We start from the raw sequence: 19,868 nt of genomic DNA on the forward strand, positions 1-19,868 counted from the left end.
TCATTTATCAAAAGTCATTTTATTGACAAAATAGAATACTCATATTTGCTCTTACAGGGGTAGCCTCTACACTTTTTTACAAAAAAATTTACAGACTGTATAGCTTTGGATATATACATATTTTACACATCTGTACAAGGTAACAAATAATTATATAAATACATCCTTTAATGTAGGAAACCCGTATTTAGCTGGGGTGTATAATTAAGACATGTTTTGATTCAGTCTGTATTGTAAGGCATTTGCCTGGTCATCAATATCCCAAAAACCCGCAGTCCCAGCAGACTCCCACCTCAGGATGGAGGACCCTTCCTCCCATGAGGAAAGAGCTGCTGTTAGTCCAGAGTGAATCAGAAGCCGCTGTGCCTTGCCCTCTGCAAGACACGGGTGAGCCTCTACCCTCCTCTGCCAGCAAAATAATAAGCTGGCTCCTTGAAGTACATGCTCCCTGCCTATGAATGGAGGGGAAGGAGAGGGGGCTGGAGCTTGGGGCCTCTGCCAGCTGCATTGTTCTATACAAGCTGTGGCTAATAAGGACCATTAGGGGTTCATTAATGGCACCAAACAGTGAGGGGGCATTTTAGGCAGGCCAGTGTCCCTCATTCCCTAACCTTTGGCCTCTTTCCCTCTCCTCACACTTGAGACAGGGGCATCTGCTTGGGGTAGGAGACAGAGCTGGCAGTGCCCGACCTCCACGTCAGGCCGGTGCTGACATCACTGTAGAGGGAGCCACCGCCTCCAGCCCCAAGTCCTCCTGCTGCGGCGATTGCCGCCTGCCCGCCTGCTCCTGTCCCTGTGCCCCCAGCCACGGCAGCACCTTTGCTGGCCCAGCAGCAGCGCGTGCAGAGGGCCCTCCAGGACTCGAGGGTCTTGCCAGACCAGACCCAAACACCAGAGGTGATGCCCACCACCAGGCACATGAAGTACTTGAGCATGAAGACAGCATAGTCGGGGCGGCGGGCCTGATCAGGCTGCTGGTCACGCAGGCAGGGGCAGTTGTGCGTGGCCTCCCAGCGGGGCCGGTTGTGCTGCTCATAGAAGAGGCAGGCGACCACGCTGGCAGCTGGCACGGTGTAGAGCACGGTGAAGAGGCCCAGGCGTATCATCAGCTTCTCCAGCTTGTGGGTCTTGGTGGGACCACCCTGCTGCTTGATGACGCTGCGGATGCGGAAGAGCGAGACGAAGCCGGCGAGCAGGAACATGGAGCCGATGGCCAAGTAGATGAGCAGCGGTGCCAGCACGAAGCCCCGTAAGTTCTCCAGGCTCTGGTTGCCCACATAGCAGATGCCGGCCACGGGGTCCCCGTCCACGGAGCTGAGCGCCAGCACGGCAATGGACTTGACGCTGGGGAGCAGCCAGGCGGCCAGGTGGAAATACTGCGCGTAGCCGGCGATGGCCTCGTTGCCCCACTTCATGCCGGCGGCGAGGAACCAGGTGAGGGAGAGGATGACCCACCAGATGGAGCTGGCCATGCCGAAGAAGTAGACGAGCAGGAAGACCACGGTGCACAGCGCCGGGCCGGTGCTCTCGTACCGCACGTGCTCGGCCACCGCCAGCTCCGGCTGCAGCTCGGCCGCGCCGCCCGCCGCGCCGCGCCCCCCCGCCGCCGCAGCCCCCGCCGCCGCGCCGCCGCCGGCCCCCGCCGCCCCGGCCCCCGCGCCGCCCGCCCCCGCCCCGCCGCTGCAGGCCACCTTCTCGTGCCCGGCCACCAGGCGCACCAGGTAGCCGAGGGAGACGAAGAGGTAGCAGGCGGCCAGGAAGATGATGGGGCGCTCGGGGTACTTGAAGCGCTCCATGTCGATGAGGAAGGTGGAGACGGTGGCGAAGGTGGAGAGGAAGCAGAGCACGGACCAGAGCCCGATCCAGAAGGCGGTGAAGGCGCGCTCGTCGGGGCTGAAGTAGGGGTTGTGGCAGGGCAGGGCGCAGTTGGCGATCTGCCCCGTCTTGACGCGGTTGTAGAGCGGGTGCCGCTCGCTGGACACCGACACCATGGGCGCCCGGCACTGGCAGCCCGGCTCGCAGGGCGGCGGCGGCCGCGGCTTGCGCGGGGCCTCGGCCGGCGGAGCGGCGGCGGCGGGGGGCGCCTTGGCGGGGCCGCCGGGCTTGGCGCCGCGGAGCGGGGGCTTGGCGGGCGGCGGGGCGGCCGTGGTGAGGTCCGTGCGGTTGTAGTCCATGCAGAGCGTGTCCGGGCTGCCCTGCTCGGGGAGGCGGTCGCAGCGCATCCTGTCGGGCCAGGCGAAGCCGTACTGGCGCATGAGCGGGGCGCAGCCGGCCTTGGCCCGCTCGCAGACGCTGCGGCAGGGCGGCAGCGGCTTCTTGTAGTCCTCCAGGCAGATGGGGGTGTACATGCTGCAGAGGAAGAAGCGCAGGTCGCTGGAGCACTGGATCTCCACCAGCGGCCAGAACTGGTGCACCTCCAGCCCGGCCTCGTCCTGCGTGTCGTGGTTGAACTGGTTGGGCATGTAGGTGTAGTTGTAGCCGATGCCCTTGCAGAGGGGCACGGTGATCTCCTGGCACGACAGCTCCTTGGCCGAGGAGGAGGAGGAGGACGAGGCGGCGGCGGCGGCCGAGGCGGCAGCGCAGCCGGCGCGCTGCAGCAGGGACAGGGCGGCGAGCAGCGAGGTGATTTCCAACAGGTAACTCCACTCCATGCTCGGCGGCGGGCGGCGGCCCCGGCTCCTCTCCCGTCCTGCTCAGCTGCCGCGGGGAGCGCGGCGCCGCAGCACCCCCCCGCCCCGGCTACCCCTCCGGGGGGCGGAGGGCGGCCCCCTCCGTGCCGGCCGCAGGTGAGAGGGCTCGCAGCCCCCGCGGGGCTCCGTCGCCCGGGAGGGAGGTGGCTCCGCGGGCACCCGGTGAGGGGGAGCCGCCGGCGAGCCCCCGCGCGGCGCCGGAGGAGGGGGGGTTCTGCTCAAGGAAGGCCCCTCAGCCGCCGTCGCATCGCTCCTCGCGGGGCTGGCTGCGCAGGGGGGGGTCGCCGCTTCTCTCGCCGCGGCTCCAGCGCCGGCCGGGCACGGAGCGGCGGCAGCGGAGAAGTTTTGCCGTCAGCCCCCGGGCGGCGCGGTCAAGATGTCTGAGGCGTGCCGGGGACCAGGCGCTGCGCCCCGCGGCGCCGGGCTCCCACCGCCCCGAGCGGGAGGGCAGCGGCGGGGCCGGTGCTGGGGCGGCCGGAGCGGCTCCTCCTGCCGCCCGCCCGAGCGCCCGGCTCTGCGGGCGACCGCCAGCCGGCCTGTCCTGGCTCTCCGCCGCCTCTCTCCGCCGCTGTCGGCGGGGCGAGCCGGGCGCCCCTGGCCGCGACCGCGCCACCTGAGCCGCGGGGCGAGCGCAGCGGCGCCTCGGCGCAACTTCTCGCTCTCCGGCCCCGGCAGCGCCACTCCGGCCGCCGCGCTCTCATGAATATTTATAGCGAGCGCCGCCAGGCCCCGCCTCCATCGCCTCGGCCGCCTATCAGTCGGGCCCGTGCGGGGGGCGGGGGGCCGGCCCAGCCCTCCTTAAGGTGGACCGGCGCCCCGACTGTGGCGCGGCGGGCGCTGCTCGGCCCCCCTGGGCCGTGGGGTACGTGGCGGCGGTTTTCTCCTGCGTCGTGCGGGCCGCTGTCCGTGCGGAAAGGTGCGGTTCTGCACCGTGAAACGCTCCCTGCCGGGTGCCGCGGGCTGCGGCAGGCAAGCACCGGTGCGGGCTGCCGCAGGCTACTTCTTTCCCCTTGCAAGGGTCTCCGGCCAAGTCAGGTTCACTCCGGGAGCAGCAGCCGTTCAGCAACTGCCCGGAGTCTCCTCGGAAGCGGTTTTCTATCAGATCTTTGGTATCCGCGGGGTTTCCCGCTGGTCATCTCTCGGCGTGTGCTGCGCGTGTTGTACCGCGATGCTAAGGCCGAGTTTGGACCGGCTGTTGCACCGGCCGAGTTTGTATTCGGACCGGCTGTTGCACCGGCCGAGTTTGGCCCGGCTGTTTGTTCCGGCTGCAGCACTAACGAGTGAAGGAGGTGGGAGCGCGGAGAAGCTGGGGACAAGGTGGCAGCGAGCGGGGGCTTGGCCCACACCTGGCCTCACCTCCTCGGGCTTCCCGTGCCTCCAGAGTCACCCACTGCGCAGCTGGCGGGACACGCGTGTGCAACGCGTAGTCTGAAATGCAGTATTGGTGTTCCCCTACGAGGAGTCACAGCTGAGTGTAAATAGCAGGCAAGAAGTGTAAGATTAATGAAACTGGGATTCCTGAAGCGCAGACAGTTGCGAGTAAAAGCGTGCTTACCAGGCAAGACAGCTCAGTGAGCGGGTACGTACGTGCCCGCGTGCATCCACACCAACGGTGTGCGCACACCACGGGCCCGCCCGGTGGCTGAAGTTCCCCGTGGGACTGCGGGGAGCAGCCCCGCGCCCCGGCAGGTGAACACTTCCCCGCGAGGGCCGGCGCGGCCACCGACAGGGCAGCTCCCACCGCAGGTGTGCGCGGCCGGGGGGTTGGAGCTGGTGCCGCTCCAGCCGGGGAGGGACCGAGGTCCAGTTCGGCGGCCTGCGCTGGGCGCACACGCAGCCCGCGCCGCGGCCGCCGCTGGTGAGTGACCTGCGGCCCAGCCGGACCGCCGGGAGGCCGGTTCTAGCTGGACCGCGGCTCCGCCGCCTTTCGCGTCAGCCCAGCGGCGGAGGCGGCGACTCGCTGAGGAGCCGCGTGCAGCCACCGAGGGCTGCGTGACCCGCCCGGGCCGGCTTCTGCGGGAGCAACGCCGGCCCACGGCGCAGCAGAGAGGCCGCTGCGTCTCCCTAGGGAAGCGCCGCGCCGTGGCACCCGCCGGCCGCCCGCGGGGATCCGCCGCTCCCGGCCGTGGGGCCGCGCCGCCGGCAGCCCCGAGGGCCTGAGGGGGGTGAGGCGCCACGCGCGCCCCGCTCTCCGCGCAGGCGCCGCCGCGCAAGGCCGCGGGCCGCCCTCTGTCCCGCCGCGCCGCGGGCGGAGGCCGCCGCCCGGCTGCCCGCCGCTCTCGGGTCCCGGGGCCCGTGGGGCGGCCGTGAGGGGACTCGCTGCTTTCCCCCGCCCGCCCCGGGGACGGGGGAGGGGCGGGAGTTTCGGCGGCCCCTCCGTAGCCGGACCACCTTAAGGGGAGCGGCGGCGGGCGCGGGTTCGGTGCGCGGCGGGGCCGTCCCGGGGGGTTGTCGTCCGCACAGGACGGGGCGTTTGTTTGTTAATTGACGCGCTGTTGCGCTTCGCGCTTGTGTGGAGCTCACGCTGGGGCTGTAATGACTGTAATCTCGGGAACACGCCGCTCGGGGAGCCGGCGGGGTGGCGGCGCGGCGGGGTTTGTCTCTTGGCCGCGTGAAATTCTGTGATTCGCCGGGTTTCACACCGGGAGAAGCCCAGCCGGGGCCGGGGGACGCGGGGGTGGGGGTGGGGGGGAGCGGGCCCGCCCCGGGGGGCGGTGCGGGAGCGGCGGGGCGGGCGCCGGGAGGAAATTAAGCGCATGAGGCAAAACAACAAAGCACTCCCAAGTTTGTTGGCTGTGCTAACAGGATCCTCTCCGGTCCCGTCTGTCTGTTTAAATGAGCGCAGGGATTACCCCGTTGGGAGGAAATGGACAATAATGGGGCAGTAAGCACGTTTACTGGGTAATCGTTGCGGTGCTTTGCCAACCCCCTCCCTCGACCCCGGCGCCCTGCTGAGGGGAGGTTTTGCGTTCAGCCGTGACGGAGAAGTGCTTGGGGGACGTGGCCGTGCTCCTCCGTGTTTCACGTCCCGTGCTGTGAAATCAGTCCCACTGCTACATAGGTATTACTATTCCTGGTCAAAATCAACTTTTCCAAAAGTAGCAGACGGTTATTTTAGTGCTAATTTAGTTAATACCCTACTGAAGTGTTCGGAGATTGAACAATGCCCAGTGAAGAAAACTGAATGAAAAATTTGTCATCTGGCTGAGATCTCCGTGACTGACAGAGGTTTAAAAAGTCTCTTTCCAGTCCTGGATGTGATGCTTCATTTTAAGAAGTGACTGTTATACTGTTGGCTGCTTGAAGAGTACCTTATTTAAAAATCTCTACAGAATGTAAAAATGAGTGAGTCTAGTCAGGAGAGCTGGGTGAGTCTGTAAATTAGCGCTCTGTCAGGATTCCTATTGCCTATTACAAAGTACCTTTTTACGCTGAACTTAAGCTCTACACTACAGAGACAGCAGATGTGAGGTGATGGCTTCCAAAAGCAACACAGATGCTGTAAAATTTCCATTGCAATATTTCAGCAAGGAAACTCAGGAGACATGCTGAATGCTACAGTTTAGAATTACACTATAACTCTCCTAGAAATAAGAGAATACCAAGTTTCTCAACAGTTCACTTGGCTTCATTTTTACTGTCGTTCATATGCTCTTGTTTTCTTACAGCGTGAAAAGAGATGCAGCACAAAGATACTGTGTCTTGAAGCTGTTCAGTAATGACAAAATTGGTAATATGGAACTTTATGGCAATTTAGTAACGACTGCATATCCAAATTCCCTATAAGACCATGATAATTTTTGAAATTGTCTTTCAGGTATATAAAACAGCACAGCTGTGGGGAGGCTGCTTTACTTTATGTGACTGAAAAGCAGCCTGGATAGCTCAAGGCTGTGGAATCACAGCCCACGGTGTGTTCCTCATCTGCTGAGACTTCCCTGAAGTCAGTAGAAGTACTGAGGTGAAGGAATCAAGGGTCAAGTCTTTAAAATGGTTTGTGTGTTTATTCCAGAAAATACAGCAGCTGCTTCTTCTGAAAAGCTGAGCTTTGCTATAGCAATACAGATTACTTTAGAGCACTTTCTGCAGGGATTTCAACAGATGTCCAGTTATCAAATCATGCAGAAATATAAAGCCGGCAAGAATGTTACGGATACTACAACCTTTTCCAAACCTGTAGATTTGACAACAAGTAGATAACGCTTCCACAAGTCTTTGTTGCTACGGATATTCATGCCTCTTCTGTTCAAACATTTAGGTTTGTCACTGGCCCCTCTAACATAAGCTTAATTTTTGTGTGCATCTAAGGCTTTGCATTTGGGATTATATGGATCACACCAAACCAGGTAATGGCAACTACAGGGCATTTTAGTTTGAGATTAGTAAATTGGCTCTTGTTTTATTATTTTTTACTGGAAAGAAAAATACCACATAAAATCTAGGATTTAAAATGGTATTTTGTTTATTTAAAAATACAGATGTTTAGTTTATAAGACTGAAAAATTGCTTTTTAATTTCCATCTGATGTTCTCCAGGAAATTTTAGCGTGGCATTGTCTGCATTGGATAGGTCAATGAACGGTGCTTTTATAAAAATCTTTGAAAAGAAGAACTCAGTCCATGGAAATTGTTCAAATAATCTTGTTAGAATGAAGCCTTGACTGAAGGCAGTAATTTCATGGATTAAACCCAGAAGGGGCTGTCCAGGCTGATCTTCCTATCGCAGGCCACAGAGCTTTATCCAGAGACTGTCTACGCAAATACTGGTTAGCTACAAGACATAGGGGATTTTGCATGGCCAATACATTGAACAACACCATGAAACTAGAAACTGTGGAACTGTTTGAGGACAGGGTAAATGGGAGCAGGAAGAAAGAGTATTTTTACAAGCAAGTTAGTAAACAGCGTAAGGTGGAGTTGTGGCATCTTACTATGTTCAGTTTTTCCCTAAAAAGTACCAATTAAAAGTAAGAGAAACTCTTTTTTCCAATCCATCCTTTTCTCTCGCATGCCACATGTAGTCTAGAACTGAGCAATGTGATGGGCAGTCCAAGTATGGGAAGGAACTGCTCTTCCCACTTGCAGAAGGATTTGCACTTCGGCAAGTCTGCAAAGCAGAAATTATGAGTAAAAATCCAGCACTGTGAAAACTGCAAAGAAATAGGGATAGGAGAGTACAGCGTGCATATATATCTTATGTTTTGATAGATATTTTTCCTTTCACAAAAAAATTAAATGGCATCAGCACATCTTCTGGGGCAGCCTGTATTTTACTGTGATTCATGAGGACTTCTTGTAGACAAGAAGAGCAATGTTCTGCTTACATCTTTTCAGGGATGTCAGATCTGATCGTGGATGGGCACCGTACCATGATGGTCAGTGAGACGTGAGAGAGCTTTTAGGCAAAGAGAAAATAGGCTGAATACAATCTGCTGCAGTAGCTACTTCTGGAGTGCAGTGCGCAGGTGGCAGAGAAGGAGGAGAAACTGCTGGAAGAGTACTTTGCTGTCCCTTTACCATAAAGGAGGATGACAAAGTGATTGATCAGTGCTGTGTTCTGAGGATTGCTCCAACAATGAAGCTGCAGGTTGTGGCCCTGAATGTGGCTGGAGGATTTTCTGCTGAACATAGGAGCAGACCGTGATTAGACTTCTTCCTGAGGCTGCTTTGGATGTGTAGACTTTGCTAGAGAAGCAGCATGAGCAGCTGAATGAGTGTAAGAAGTCAGTGGGAACAGCAGTCTAGCATGAGGGCAACATAAGATCAACGTGTATCAAAGGGCTTACCTTTATTCTCCCACACTATGCAGTTGATGACTGGGCTGCAATGTATTGGCTCACTCAGTGTAATCGTATATTCCTTCATTTCTCATTAGTGAAACAATGCAGGGGGAAGGAATGCAAGAAAATACAGATTATAAGGATTATGAAAGAAAATAAGTGTTCTTGAGGGCAATCTTTTTCATTTTCCTTGATATTATTTTTTAATTTTTGCCCATTATTTAGGAAGCTTTATTTATAATCTACTTGTGCTACGGATTGTAATACCTCATGGTGTGATGTTTCACACATGATAAATCATGTGACTGTTGAAGACAAATTGTCCTGAGTTAAACAGTCCATTGATTCATTGTCACTGTGTTTGGAGAATAATACAAATATCATGCAGTTAAATTGCTAACCATATTAAGTATGTATGGACACAGTGAGTAGTGTTGTCTTCCTCTGATTGCCCAGGTAATCATTAATTTACTTTCTGGCAACTGCTAGAACATTAATATGTAAATGCACTCTTGAATCTTGGGAAGGTTATGTGGATCCAGGCTGGCAAGGAGAGGTTTGGTCTCTGGGGATAATATGAGAGTATGCACATGCACCAGTCTCTCATAAAATTCGAAGCTTGTCCAGACCTCCAGCACGCCAGTGACTTCTGCGGTCATATTTGTGATCCTCTCGCCATGCTCCATCAAAATGTCATTAATGCTCATATATACTCAAATGGTACATGCACCATTGTTACTCCCAGCATGGGTTGGGAAGTCCATTTGGTCAGTCTTCAGTTTTGGAGACCTCAGTTTTAACAACTTGGATATAAACCTCTGCAAAGCTTCCACTGCTACTGCATTGCCACCTGGCATACCTGACTGAGCCGTAGCATCTGGGGTGGGCAGCTTCCAAATAAAAATTACAGTCTGGCCTTAAGATGGTGTGGCATGCGTGTGTCTGGTCTTTGATGTCAGATCTACAGGAGGAATTAAGGGGGCTCTATCTATTAACTTGGCCTACTTAACTTTGTGGCATCTATATTTGGGTTAGGTGATAGCGGACAGGGTAATAGCACAAGTAACTCCTACTAACTCCTCTGAGTATCGATGCTGACAGGGTGTAAGGAAGAACCACAACAGAGAAGCTGGGGAGTGCAGAGTTCTCTCTCATATACTGTAAATCAGAGTTGGAGTGGCTTAGTTGCCACACTGCAAGGAGCTGTGGGACTCCTGGCAAGAAATCTAGCCCAGCCTGTGCGCAGCTCTCTACTCGCTGATTCAGCCTGGTGGAAGTAGACATGAAAGGAGTATATATGAAAGGCTTTAAGCTAAGGATGCCCCATCTGCAGTAGGCTAGTCTGGGCTATCTGAGTTGATGCAGAGACAAGATTAGGCAATGTAGTCCACTTTGACTAACTTTTGCATAGACTATGTGGAGACATTAGCGTACATGTATGCCCTCTCACATGCTGTAAATTAAATGAGAAATTAATGAGGTGATGTACTTATGAGTAAGAAGTGAACTGAAGAAAAAATGACACTTTGCGTTGAAAGGCATGGATAAGGATAAAAGCCAAGTATGAGAAAGCGAAACTTTGTATAACTGATTTGAGGAGGAACATGTGTCGTTAAATCCTTGAACAATACAAAGTTGTTCATAAATTCTGACGCTACCTTTTGCACCTCGTAAGTCAGTAATACCGTAATTTAAAGGAATGGTGTTTTGCATACATGTTTGAAGTGGACGTTTTTAAAGTTTCAGTGTTTCCAATCCCAACTTTTGATGGAGGATGCACAGCAGTAATTTTAAAAAATTGAATGATAAAAATCACACTAAGAAATTCTTACTGAAATTACTCATTGCCCTGGAGTTAAAATGGAAATAACAAACATATCTTTCATCACTCATTTTGAATATTTATTCTTTGTATTTCACGTACTCTGAACAATTTTTTTATCTCTGGAGTTAGATCCTGACTAATCCTTCACTGTGCTAATTTTGCTGGGACAACACATAAGTGGCTGGTGATTCCAAATATGAATAAGGACAGCAGGCTTGGGCTTGTGCTAATTTTGATAAATAAATTGGCCTTAAGAATGACAAGCCATGTTAGCACTTTTCACTTTATAACATTAGACGGTCAAAGATGTTAACTCCGTGCAGGGAATCAGCATTAGGCAGTGTTTGGAACCGCTTATAGGGAACTCTCAGGTGCCTAGTGTCAGCAGAAACTCGCTCTTAAAAACCTTTCTCTATTTTTATTTTAGTAAAAGAATGGTGTGATTGAAAAGCAAAGTGATGAGAGGAATTCCACTGTAATAGCAAAATGTCATTCCTTTAGTTTTACCCACTGAGTTTTTAGTAAGGATATTCCTTTGCCAGTTCCTTTGAATTTTCTTGGTTCTTAGTTGGTGCTAATGATGGCAGTAATAGTCCTCTGTGTGTGTGGTGGGGGAAAATAAAATAGTACTCCACTGGTATGAGATTTTTTGCAGTTGTCTTTTTGTGGGCTCACAACAGTGTTACAAAAGATGCAATCTTGATTGATTTCTTGTCTTTTATTTCTTTTATTTATACATTTATTTTGCCTTTGGGGCAGGGGGATGCAATTGTATGGCAGGAATCAGCCACAAGGGAAGGGGTGGGTATTAGAACTTTAGTTCTAACATTGTCCCTGGTAGTATTAGTTGGGTGCTTCTCTGTCTTGGTCTGGTCAGGGCCTGTTTCTGGATGAGAGGCTTTCAGTTATTCCAGTGGATTGTGGGGTTCCAAGAAAAGGATTAATAACAGCCATAATGGGATAGCTGTTACTCACACTTTTTATTGCAATAGCCTTATCAAATTTATTCCTTCTGGTTAATGCACTGAATTAGAAAGCCCTGAAAGGGAATAATAAATTGAATATCTTATTTTCTTGCCACTTTGCAAATTTTGCTATACAGATTTTTTGTATTACAGATTTCTTACCTAGTAAGTGTAGCCATTGTTTGAATCTTAACTTCATCCTTTTATTTTGTATGTTAGGCTGGTTGGTCTTTTATAAGTTAGGGCTCATATACTAAGTTATCCTGTCTAACGAGCCCTTATTGTTTTTGTTTGGTTTTAGCTCCTTGGCTTTTGAACAGTCCTGCTAACAGGACTGCTATGGAAAATTTGAAACATTTCACTGCTGTTTAAAGTTTTTCTGATTTGTGTATGGATGGATCCAGATGCTAGGCTTGAATCTCCAGGTTAATGAATAAGACCTTGCTTGACCCATGAAATTTCCTGCATGAATTTTTAATAAAAAATACAAAGCTATTTTCATTTTTTTCTTAATTTTCCAGGCGAAACTACATGCTTTGACAGAATTCAGAGGACTGGAAGGCTTTGTCTGAAAACTAAAACTTCTTGATTTGAAAAATGTTACTGCAGTCCTCTTCCGACATTATCATCTGGATACCTGCTGGTCCTATTTTGCAAGGCTGAGGCTGCTTACCACCTTTGACACTGTGCCATGATCTTTCCTCTTTGAAGGGAGTGCTGAAAGTAGGGAATCCCTCAAAGTGATCTATTATCGGAGTTGTCATTTAAACGGTAAGTCTAGTTGATAGAGGAGATCTGCCACATAAAGCAGGTAAGCCACAGATTTAATGAGATGCTACACTAACTTTTCTTAATAACATTTTTTGTTTTCAGTCAAAATATTTTGGTTTGTAAGTTTGGCTTTTTGGTAAGAAAAGTATATTTGCAGAAGCACATACTTAGACATGCCAAAAAAAAAATCCAACCAAAAAGTGTTTAGCTGAAAGCCTTGTTTCCCATCAAAAATAGATGCAGTGGAAAATTTTCAAGCAGCCCTATATTTAACCTCCTTGGATCAAAATTCAGTTGTTGGACCGAGGGAGGCTCACAGAGGTTTTTTCTGCTTTTGTTAGGGTGTCTGTTTTTTCACTCATGACATCTGTCTGCTTTTCCAGCTATATTCAACCTTGTTATAATTCTTGCTATTGCAGCATTTTACTGTGCTCAGAATGCTAGTTCCCACTGGACTCAACTTGCTGGGATATGTGCAAACTCAAAGGTTCTTTCAAGGGGTGCGTCAATCTTGCTTTTTTATTTTGGCTGGGTTTTAATAAGCAAATGTGAGTAGCTGTATCCACTGAACACTGCATATGCACAAAACATAGCATCACTGCGATACAGTTCTTAGCTCTTTGCCCAAGGTAGTCTTGCTTTGGGATGTTGTGGGTGCAAACAGTATACGTGAGTTTAAGGGGTAATGGGCTAAGTGCTTGAAAGAGAACACCCATTGGGCAAGCTAAACAGATAAATCACATCAATCTCAGGAATTCCTGAGTGGAATATAGTTGAAGGCTGGGGACTTATTCTGGGAAAATACTGTATTTGATTGCTTGTGCTCTCTTCTCTTGGCTCTGACTTGTGGCTGCTTTTGGAAGCAGGATACTGAGCTAAACGGACCTTTGATCTGAATTGGCATAGCCATCCTTGGGTAACAACAAGTACACTGATAAATGAGTAAGTGTGGGCTTTGGCAATCTGGAATTCAGGAGAATTTGTCAGAAATGAAACTCCTTCCTCCAAGAAAAGTGTAAGCCAATCAAAAAAGATATGAGCATAGGGATAGAGAATTTCATCGGAATAGGTTGTGATTCTGGAATCTCAAGTCTGTTGATTTTTTTTTGCTTTTGCAGCTTCCATTTCTCTTTCATTTCTTCTTGTAGCAGTAAGAATTGGCTACAACTGTGTCCTGAATACAACTGTGAGGCTTTTTGGGTGCTCTTCCAAAGTTGGTGGGTAGGACATTAGTGTAAGACTCCTGCAGAGTTCACTGGACTTTGTATTAAGACAAGAAGAGAAAACAAAGCAAATATTGAAATTCAGGGAGGAAAATTGTTAATATGACCTACATTAGTTTTAGTATGTGTTATGTTCTGTCATTAGTTCAGTGTTAGAATGCAGTTTGTAGCCAGAATCTATCAGCAACTAGCAACATGTGGTGTTTCTTAAGCAAAAGTTGATTGCTATTCTTTATTGCTTGTTTTGCATCTTAGCACTTTTAAAGAAATATCTTTCCAGATATTTTAAATTGTTTTCATGGCAATTTAATTTAGATCTCTTCATGACTGCTAAGCAGTGCTATGCTTTTTTAGCCTTCACAGGCATTAATGGTCCAATCTGTAAATGAGCATATGCTTAGTTTTGTAAGACAGCAGCTAATTTTTTTCTGTATTTTTAATAAACTCTTCAGAAGTTTTACAATTTGAAAGTAGATATATCTAGTTATACTCCTGTGTACTCAAGTTTACTTGGTAGTTATATTGACCAAAATAGATAGGGTCTCTTTTATTTCTTTTCCTGACAGGGTATACATTTTTCCTTCAAATTTCTGTCAGCAAAATTTGATTATAGTACATTGTCAGTAGGTGACCAGTAATTTCCCTCTTCCCTGTTATTATTTTAGAATTATTTTAAATAAATATTTGCAAGAAAAGATAATAGCCAGACAAAGTTTGAAACGAAGAAATAGTTTGAGTATTGTTGAGAAGGAGATTCATCATTCTAGTACCAAAATTGTGGCGGGAAAGAGGACGGAGAAAGGAAAGCACAATATTGAAGTATAAGAGTGAGCTCCTATGGTACCACTTTCCAGCTGTTCATGTGTGGAATCCAAATACTTTTTGAAACAGAGTGCTACACAGTCAATTAGCTTTACTTCAAGTAATCATTGTATAAGGAAGAAATTTTAGTACATTAGAATTCATGAGTTGGAAAAAGTAGCAAAAAAATTATGTCCATGTTTTCCTCAAAATGCAGTGAAAATATGTAAATTCTTTTAATATTAACTTGGAAATTTTGTGAAGTGAAAGAAGAGATTGTAATCCTATCTCTAAAGTGTGTCAAGAATAGCAAGAATAGTGCAGCCTCTCTCACATCATTTGTATGCCTTAATCTGTGTCTTAATGATAGTGTCAAGAAGTGAGAAGCAAGTAGAGTTGCCAAATCTGTCCACTCTTTTGAAACTGGAAGAATTGTGGGAAGTAATTGGGTGCAAAATAAACATGTGTTCACAAGTAATTGGACTGAGACTATTACATTTCTTCCATTTAAGTAGTAGGTAGTAACTACTTAAACTTCAAGGAAAAGAGAAGATTACATCCCGCAAAACTTTCTCATGCAAAATAGTCTATCCTCATGTCAGTGATCCTGGTTACTTTAAAGTGTCTGCTTGAGAAAAGGTTTGTCAAATCATGTCTTTAAATGGGAGAGGGGATTAGGAAACAACAAACAAAATCGAACTTGCACTGGCAGTTAACTTTTGGGGGTGTGGGGCAGAGAATGGACAATGAATATCACCATCTTTTCAATGTTCAGTACTATCAAAACTGTTTTTTTTACAGGTAACCCTTTATTGGCAGAAAATCTGTGAAAGAGTCAGTGAAGAAAAATGCTATGGTAAAATACATGTAAAGAATCTCATGCAAAAACCCAGAGAGTTAAGGGATATATCTTCTACAGGTTTAGGAAATGATGAGTGTAAATTGAAAAAGTGTTTCTGTGCTTAAAAAGCCTAATTGCCGTTGTGTATATCAGTCTCTTGTCTGTTTTATACAGCTGTTTGTGCTACCTCACTGGTGTTTTTGAAACAAACAGTATTTTTACAAGGGTCACTAATTTGGATTGGGATATAAGAAATAGTTGTTAGTTTTATGGGTAGTAAAGCTGAATATAATAATTTGCACTTTTAAACAAGCTGCTTCATTCTGTATGTAAAACAAAATAACTTCAATATGCTTGGTTTTGTAATTAACAAATGTAGAGTTGATCAAAAATATCTTCCCTAGTATGATGCATGGAGATTAGGTTAGACTGTGTTACAGAATAATGTGATAATAATGATTTCCTTAAGAGAGTACAAAAGCAGCATCTAAATTTCAACTGACGTTTATTGACACACAGCATCAGTTGGGAGCCCCATCAAACTTCCTATTCTTTTCTGTTTACCACCTCCTGCTTTTATTTACAGTCAGCATATCTGTTAATTAGCCTCAGGTAGAGCCAGTTCTAAGAAGATCTCTTGTCTTCCTGGTGATGGCCCCATGAGGTGACCATGTAGACACAGTCTGTGAGTGAATTAATCTTTAACTCATTAATTTCAGTGCCTGGTTCAGAAATGTTTAACTTCTGGCTTGGTTTCCTACTCAGCAATTTGTATCTGGAGAATTGTGTGCCTTGACTCTCATTGACTTCAGTGTCATGAACACTTCCCAGTGAGCTCTCAGCATCTCATGGTTACCTCACTGGAAGTCATATTTTCTTGTAGTTTTTTGGTTTGCTATGATTGGACCAGAATGCAGATAGCTCGTTGGTGACTTCCAGGTAAATGCTCTGTATCACTGAGGTTATTTACCTAGTTTTCATTGCACTTTTGCAGAATAAAATTAGTACTTCACTTCCTCAGCTATCTCTGTTGCACAATATCTGAATGCAATATTTTGCAAAAAATCTGATGTAACAGTACAATGCCTGGATCTCACAAGGGGGTACTCTGTAGGGAACCATACTATTTTATACAGTCTTGCCAACCTTGGTTAGATCTTGTGATGATATGAAGCTGTTTATAGCCACAATCTGAATGCTGGAAGTGGTGGTTGTAGTGCACTTCTCTCACAGCAAGGCTTTTTTATTAGAAAAGAAAAACGTTGCTGTTATATTTCCAGGAAAAATTCAGGAGCATGATTCGGAGATCTCCTGCCCAAGTCTACAAGGTATGCTAGAAGTGCTCTGAGAGGTGTGAGCTGATCTGTGCATCTCACTGGGGTGTTAGAAATCTTGTAGTTTCAGCGTTAATGGTTGTGTTTGTTTCATCTGAAACTTAAGAAAAGAAAGACTGGGCCACTTATCTGCACAGTCAGCTGTAGGTAATACCTTAAAATGATGACCAAGTTCCTCATTTTTACCAGAATGCCATTTATTTCTTCTGCGTCCTCCAGTTGAGGAGTAGCCAAACTCTAAAGACCTAAGCATAGGTTATGGGTGCCCTTGAAATCCTGCCCAGAGCAAGTGCAAGTATGGAAAGCCATAATGTACACACTGTGGTAGTGTGAGCATTTTTATAATTTAATGAGAGCTTTACTGATAAAACTTCACTGCTTTGGTTTAAAAAAAGCAATAATAATAATAATAATGAAAAAGTAAACCCACCCCCCAACAGTATAATCCCTGGAATACATCCAACTTTTATACTGGAAAAGTACCTCAAAGGAGTATGACTTTCTCTCTTCAGTGTGGAAGTAATTGTGCTGATCTAAAACTTACTATGCTGGCACAACTGCATCCCAATGTCTAATTTTTGTGGATAGGCAGACCCAGGTGAAGTAACTTAGTTTTAAAGGAATTAGAACCCCTAATTCCTTTAAATCAAATTCCTAAGACATCCAGGTGTCCAGGATGCTGTGAAAAGAGACCGAAAAATCAAAAAAGAGAAGGTCAATACTTGCTGCTGATGGCTCATGGCTTTGGAGGGTTAGTGGTGACGCAGCATTATGACAAAAAATCAATGGAAAAGTATCAGTGAAAGTTTCCACCATCTTTAATTGTAAGAAGCCAATGCTGACTGACCTGTTAATGTTTCATAGGGAAAGTTGACACTGAGGGGAAAAGGTGGGTGATAGTTGTTCAAAACATGTTAACTGCTTCTATGTATTTTGTGCTCGAAGGACAGAGAGATAAGATGCTGGAAATGTTTTCTAAAATTCAGTGGCCCTTCATCAGTATTTTATAGGTACTGTTTAAGCCATCTTTGTTAAGGAGAAGCTCCTTTACTGTATGCTGTCATCTTTCAAATCTCATCAAGGCAGCACCAGGATTTTTTTGCACAGATTTCCTTTGACATACAGCCTCAATAAGTATGGAAATTACAACTTAAATCTCTTTTCTTTTTCTTGCAAAGCAGTGCAGTGCCCAAATTCATTGAATTTCAACTTTTATTTTTTCTTAATGTTGAAAGACAGATATGCAAATTTTACTAACAATATGCATGATTAAATTTAGCTGTAAATTCCAGTCAGGGATTTCTGCTTTGTTTATTGTCCAAGTCAATATGTCTGTGGAGAAAACCTCCCGCTGTGCAGGAATACATAGTCAGCTACTTGGAAAAGTGGAAAGTTTAATTATGAGAGTTTATTCTGGAAAAAGGTAAGTAAAGCAAGCACTCGTTTTTGGGTTGGTGTTTTTTTTTGTTATGACTTCAGCTAACAGAAGTGCAACGTATATGGTTTGTTTTGACACTGACTGTTATCAGACAAACCACTTGATTTGTCTTTAACCTGGTCGTCTGTGTAACGGAGGGGGTCTGGACGAAAGTAGAGGTGTTGTGGTTTAACCCCAGCCCGGCAGCTTACAGCCGCTTGCTCACTCCCCCCCGGTGGGATGGGGGAGAGAATCAGAAGGGTAAAAGTGAGAGAGACTCGCAGGTTGAGATAAAGACGGTTTAATAAGTAAGGGAAAAGCTGTGCACACAAGCAAAGCAAAACAAGGAATTCATCCACACCTTCCCATGGGCAGGCAGGTGTTCAGCCATCTCCAGGAAAGCAGGGCTCCATCACACGTAATGGTGACTTGGGAAGACAAACACCATCACTCCAAACGTCCCCGCCTTCTTTCTTCTTCCCCCAGCTGTATATGCTGAGCATGCCGTCATATGGTACGGAATAGCCCTTTGGTCAGTTGGGGTCAGCTGTCCCAGCCGTGTCCCCTCCCAGCTTCTGGTGCACCTGGCAGAGCATGGGAAGCTGAAAAGTCCTTGATTTAGTATAAGCACTACTTAGCAACAACGAAAACACCTCTGTATTATCAACACTGTTTTCAGCACAAATCTAAACCACAGCCCCATACTAGCTACTATAAAGAAATTTAACTCTCTCCCAGCCAAAACCAGCACAAGAGGTCATGAATAAGTGATGCATTTCTTAAACTTGCAAGGTAGATCGTGACATAAATGAAGTAAAATCCAAGTGTGAAGAAAAAAGAAGTATAAACACATGTATTGCTGAGAATATCTTCATTAAAATATAGTTTACCCTATGAAGATATTAGCATCAAGTTGCCTGAAAGATGCAAATTTCCTTTGTTGCTTTCTCATAAGTTATTTTGATTTTTGTGTGTGGTAACAGTGAAGTATCTTTGCACGAGGTTTCTGAGTGGAAGGGTAAATTATTGCTGGGGAATATGTGTTATAAACGATATACAGACATATTCTCATGTTTATAACAGAAAGCTCTCCAAGATTTTAATTACTAGAGTGGTTCCCATTTCTTTAGTTTTTATATGTCGTTTACATGGAATACATTTTATCTAGCTAGCTATACAAAAAAACCACTGCATGCAAAAAAGGTGTTTCTCCTGCCTACCTAGAGTATATGTAATTCTGTAACAATCTGTATTCCTCTTTGTGATTCAATGCATATTTCTCCTTTCTAAGCTTGTTCAACTGTAATATGAAGAATGTTTTTATGATAATTCTACAATGGATGATAGTAATTAGATTTATTCTAAGCCAATAAATTTTTTAAAATTGTGTTATGGCTAATGTTTGGGTTGCATGACTTTCATCAGATGTATAGGCATATTCTTTTTTTCTTTGCCTCTGTGTAGGACTGATCCATGACCTGAGCTTGTAGGTTCTACAGTAGTACAAATGGTACATGATAATTGTGTGTGAAGAAAGGCTGGCAGCTTTACAGAGGAAATTTCTGCACCTGTAGGTAGGTTCAGGATAAGCAATTGCCTGTAACTTCCCTTCCCCCATACTCTGCATTTCTACAATACAACTGCCCTTCTAATGCTTTCACTGAGTCTCATTAAATGGTCCTGTGTGTACGACATTAAATGTATTTATGGTAGAGTGGGAGTTTTGTTCTGAGTCACTGGTGCATCAAGAGTTTCTTCATAATATTCCTCTGGTTGCCTAATACAGCGAGACAGGCACCAGAGAGGCATGTACACTGGTGCCTTATGGTAACGATCCTCGAGCCCGAATCCTAAGAGGTGTGGAGGTGGCTAATTTCCTGTAGAACTGAGTGGGAGTTTAAGTTCCTAAGGAGGATTTAGGAGCCTAAATACCTTGGAATTCTCCATGAATAAAGCTTAGTTGCAGTATAGCCCCTTAATTCTCCATACATCCCTGCATTCTTCCGTACATGTTCCTCGTTGGCTATTTACTGTTAATTGGCAATTTGGATGCTTAATTATGCTTCTGTTTTGGGATATGTTTCTTCCTAGTATTTCTTTGGACTGTCTGTTCCTTTTCAGCTCTTTCCACTCTTACACTTTGTGTCCCTAATAAAGGCACTAGCACACTTAACTTCCAATGACTAGCTTGCCTCTCACATTGGCACGTATGAAACATAAGA

The 19,868-nt window shown here is 47.1% G+C and overlaps 1 protein-coding gene and 1 long non-coding RNA gene across 15 annotated transcripts in view; one reads left to right on the top strand and one right to left on the bottom strand.

The window, feature by feature from the left end:
* On the bottom strand, nucleotides 1-3,386 carry FZD8 (frizzled class receptor 8). The gene has a single exon (XM_072854655.1). The coding sequence runs from the start codon at nucleotides 2,649-2,651 to the stop codon at nucleotides 633-635; it is 2,019 nt and encodes a 672-aa protein (XP_072710756.1). The 5' UTR covers nucleotides 2,652-3,386; the 3' UTR covers nucleotides 1-632.
* A 91-nt stretch (nucleotides 3,387-3,477) lies between these two features.
* Nucleotides 3,478-19,868, top strand: part of LOC140648513 (uncharacterized) — a 230,908-nt gene continuing 214,517 nt past the window's right edge. For 5 of the 14 annotated variants that reach the window (XR_012041248.1, XR_012041247.1, XR_012041246.1 and 2 more), the window contains exons 1-4: nucleotides 5,426-5,751; nucleotides 6,359-6,420; nucleotides 6,508-7,036; nucleotides 11,781-12,030. This is a non-coding gene — a long non-coding RNA (uncharacterized lncRNA). The other 9 variants (XR_012041253.1, XR_012041252.1, XR_012041254.1 and 6 more) reach the window with 9 other exon arrangements.

The sequence above is a fragment of the Ciconia boyciana genome, chromosome 2 (genome assembly GCF_034638445.1).
Source record: "Ciconia boyciana chromosome 2, ASM3463844v1, whole genome shotgun sequence".
Lineage (NCBI taxonomy): Eukaryota > Metazoa > Chordata > Aves > Ciconiiformes > Ciconiidae > Ciconia > Ciconia boyciana.

What these genes read in the sequence shown, in the direction of transcription:
- FZD8 (XM_072854655.1), bottom strand. Translation starts at nt 2,651, where the DNA reads ATGGAGTGGAGTTACCTGTTGGAAATCACCTCGCTGCTCGCCGCCCTG.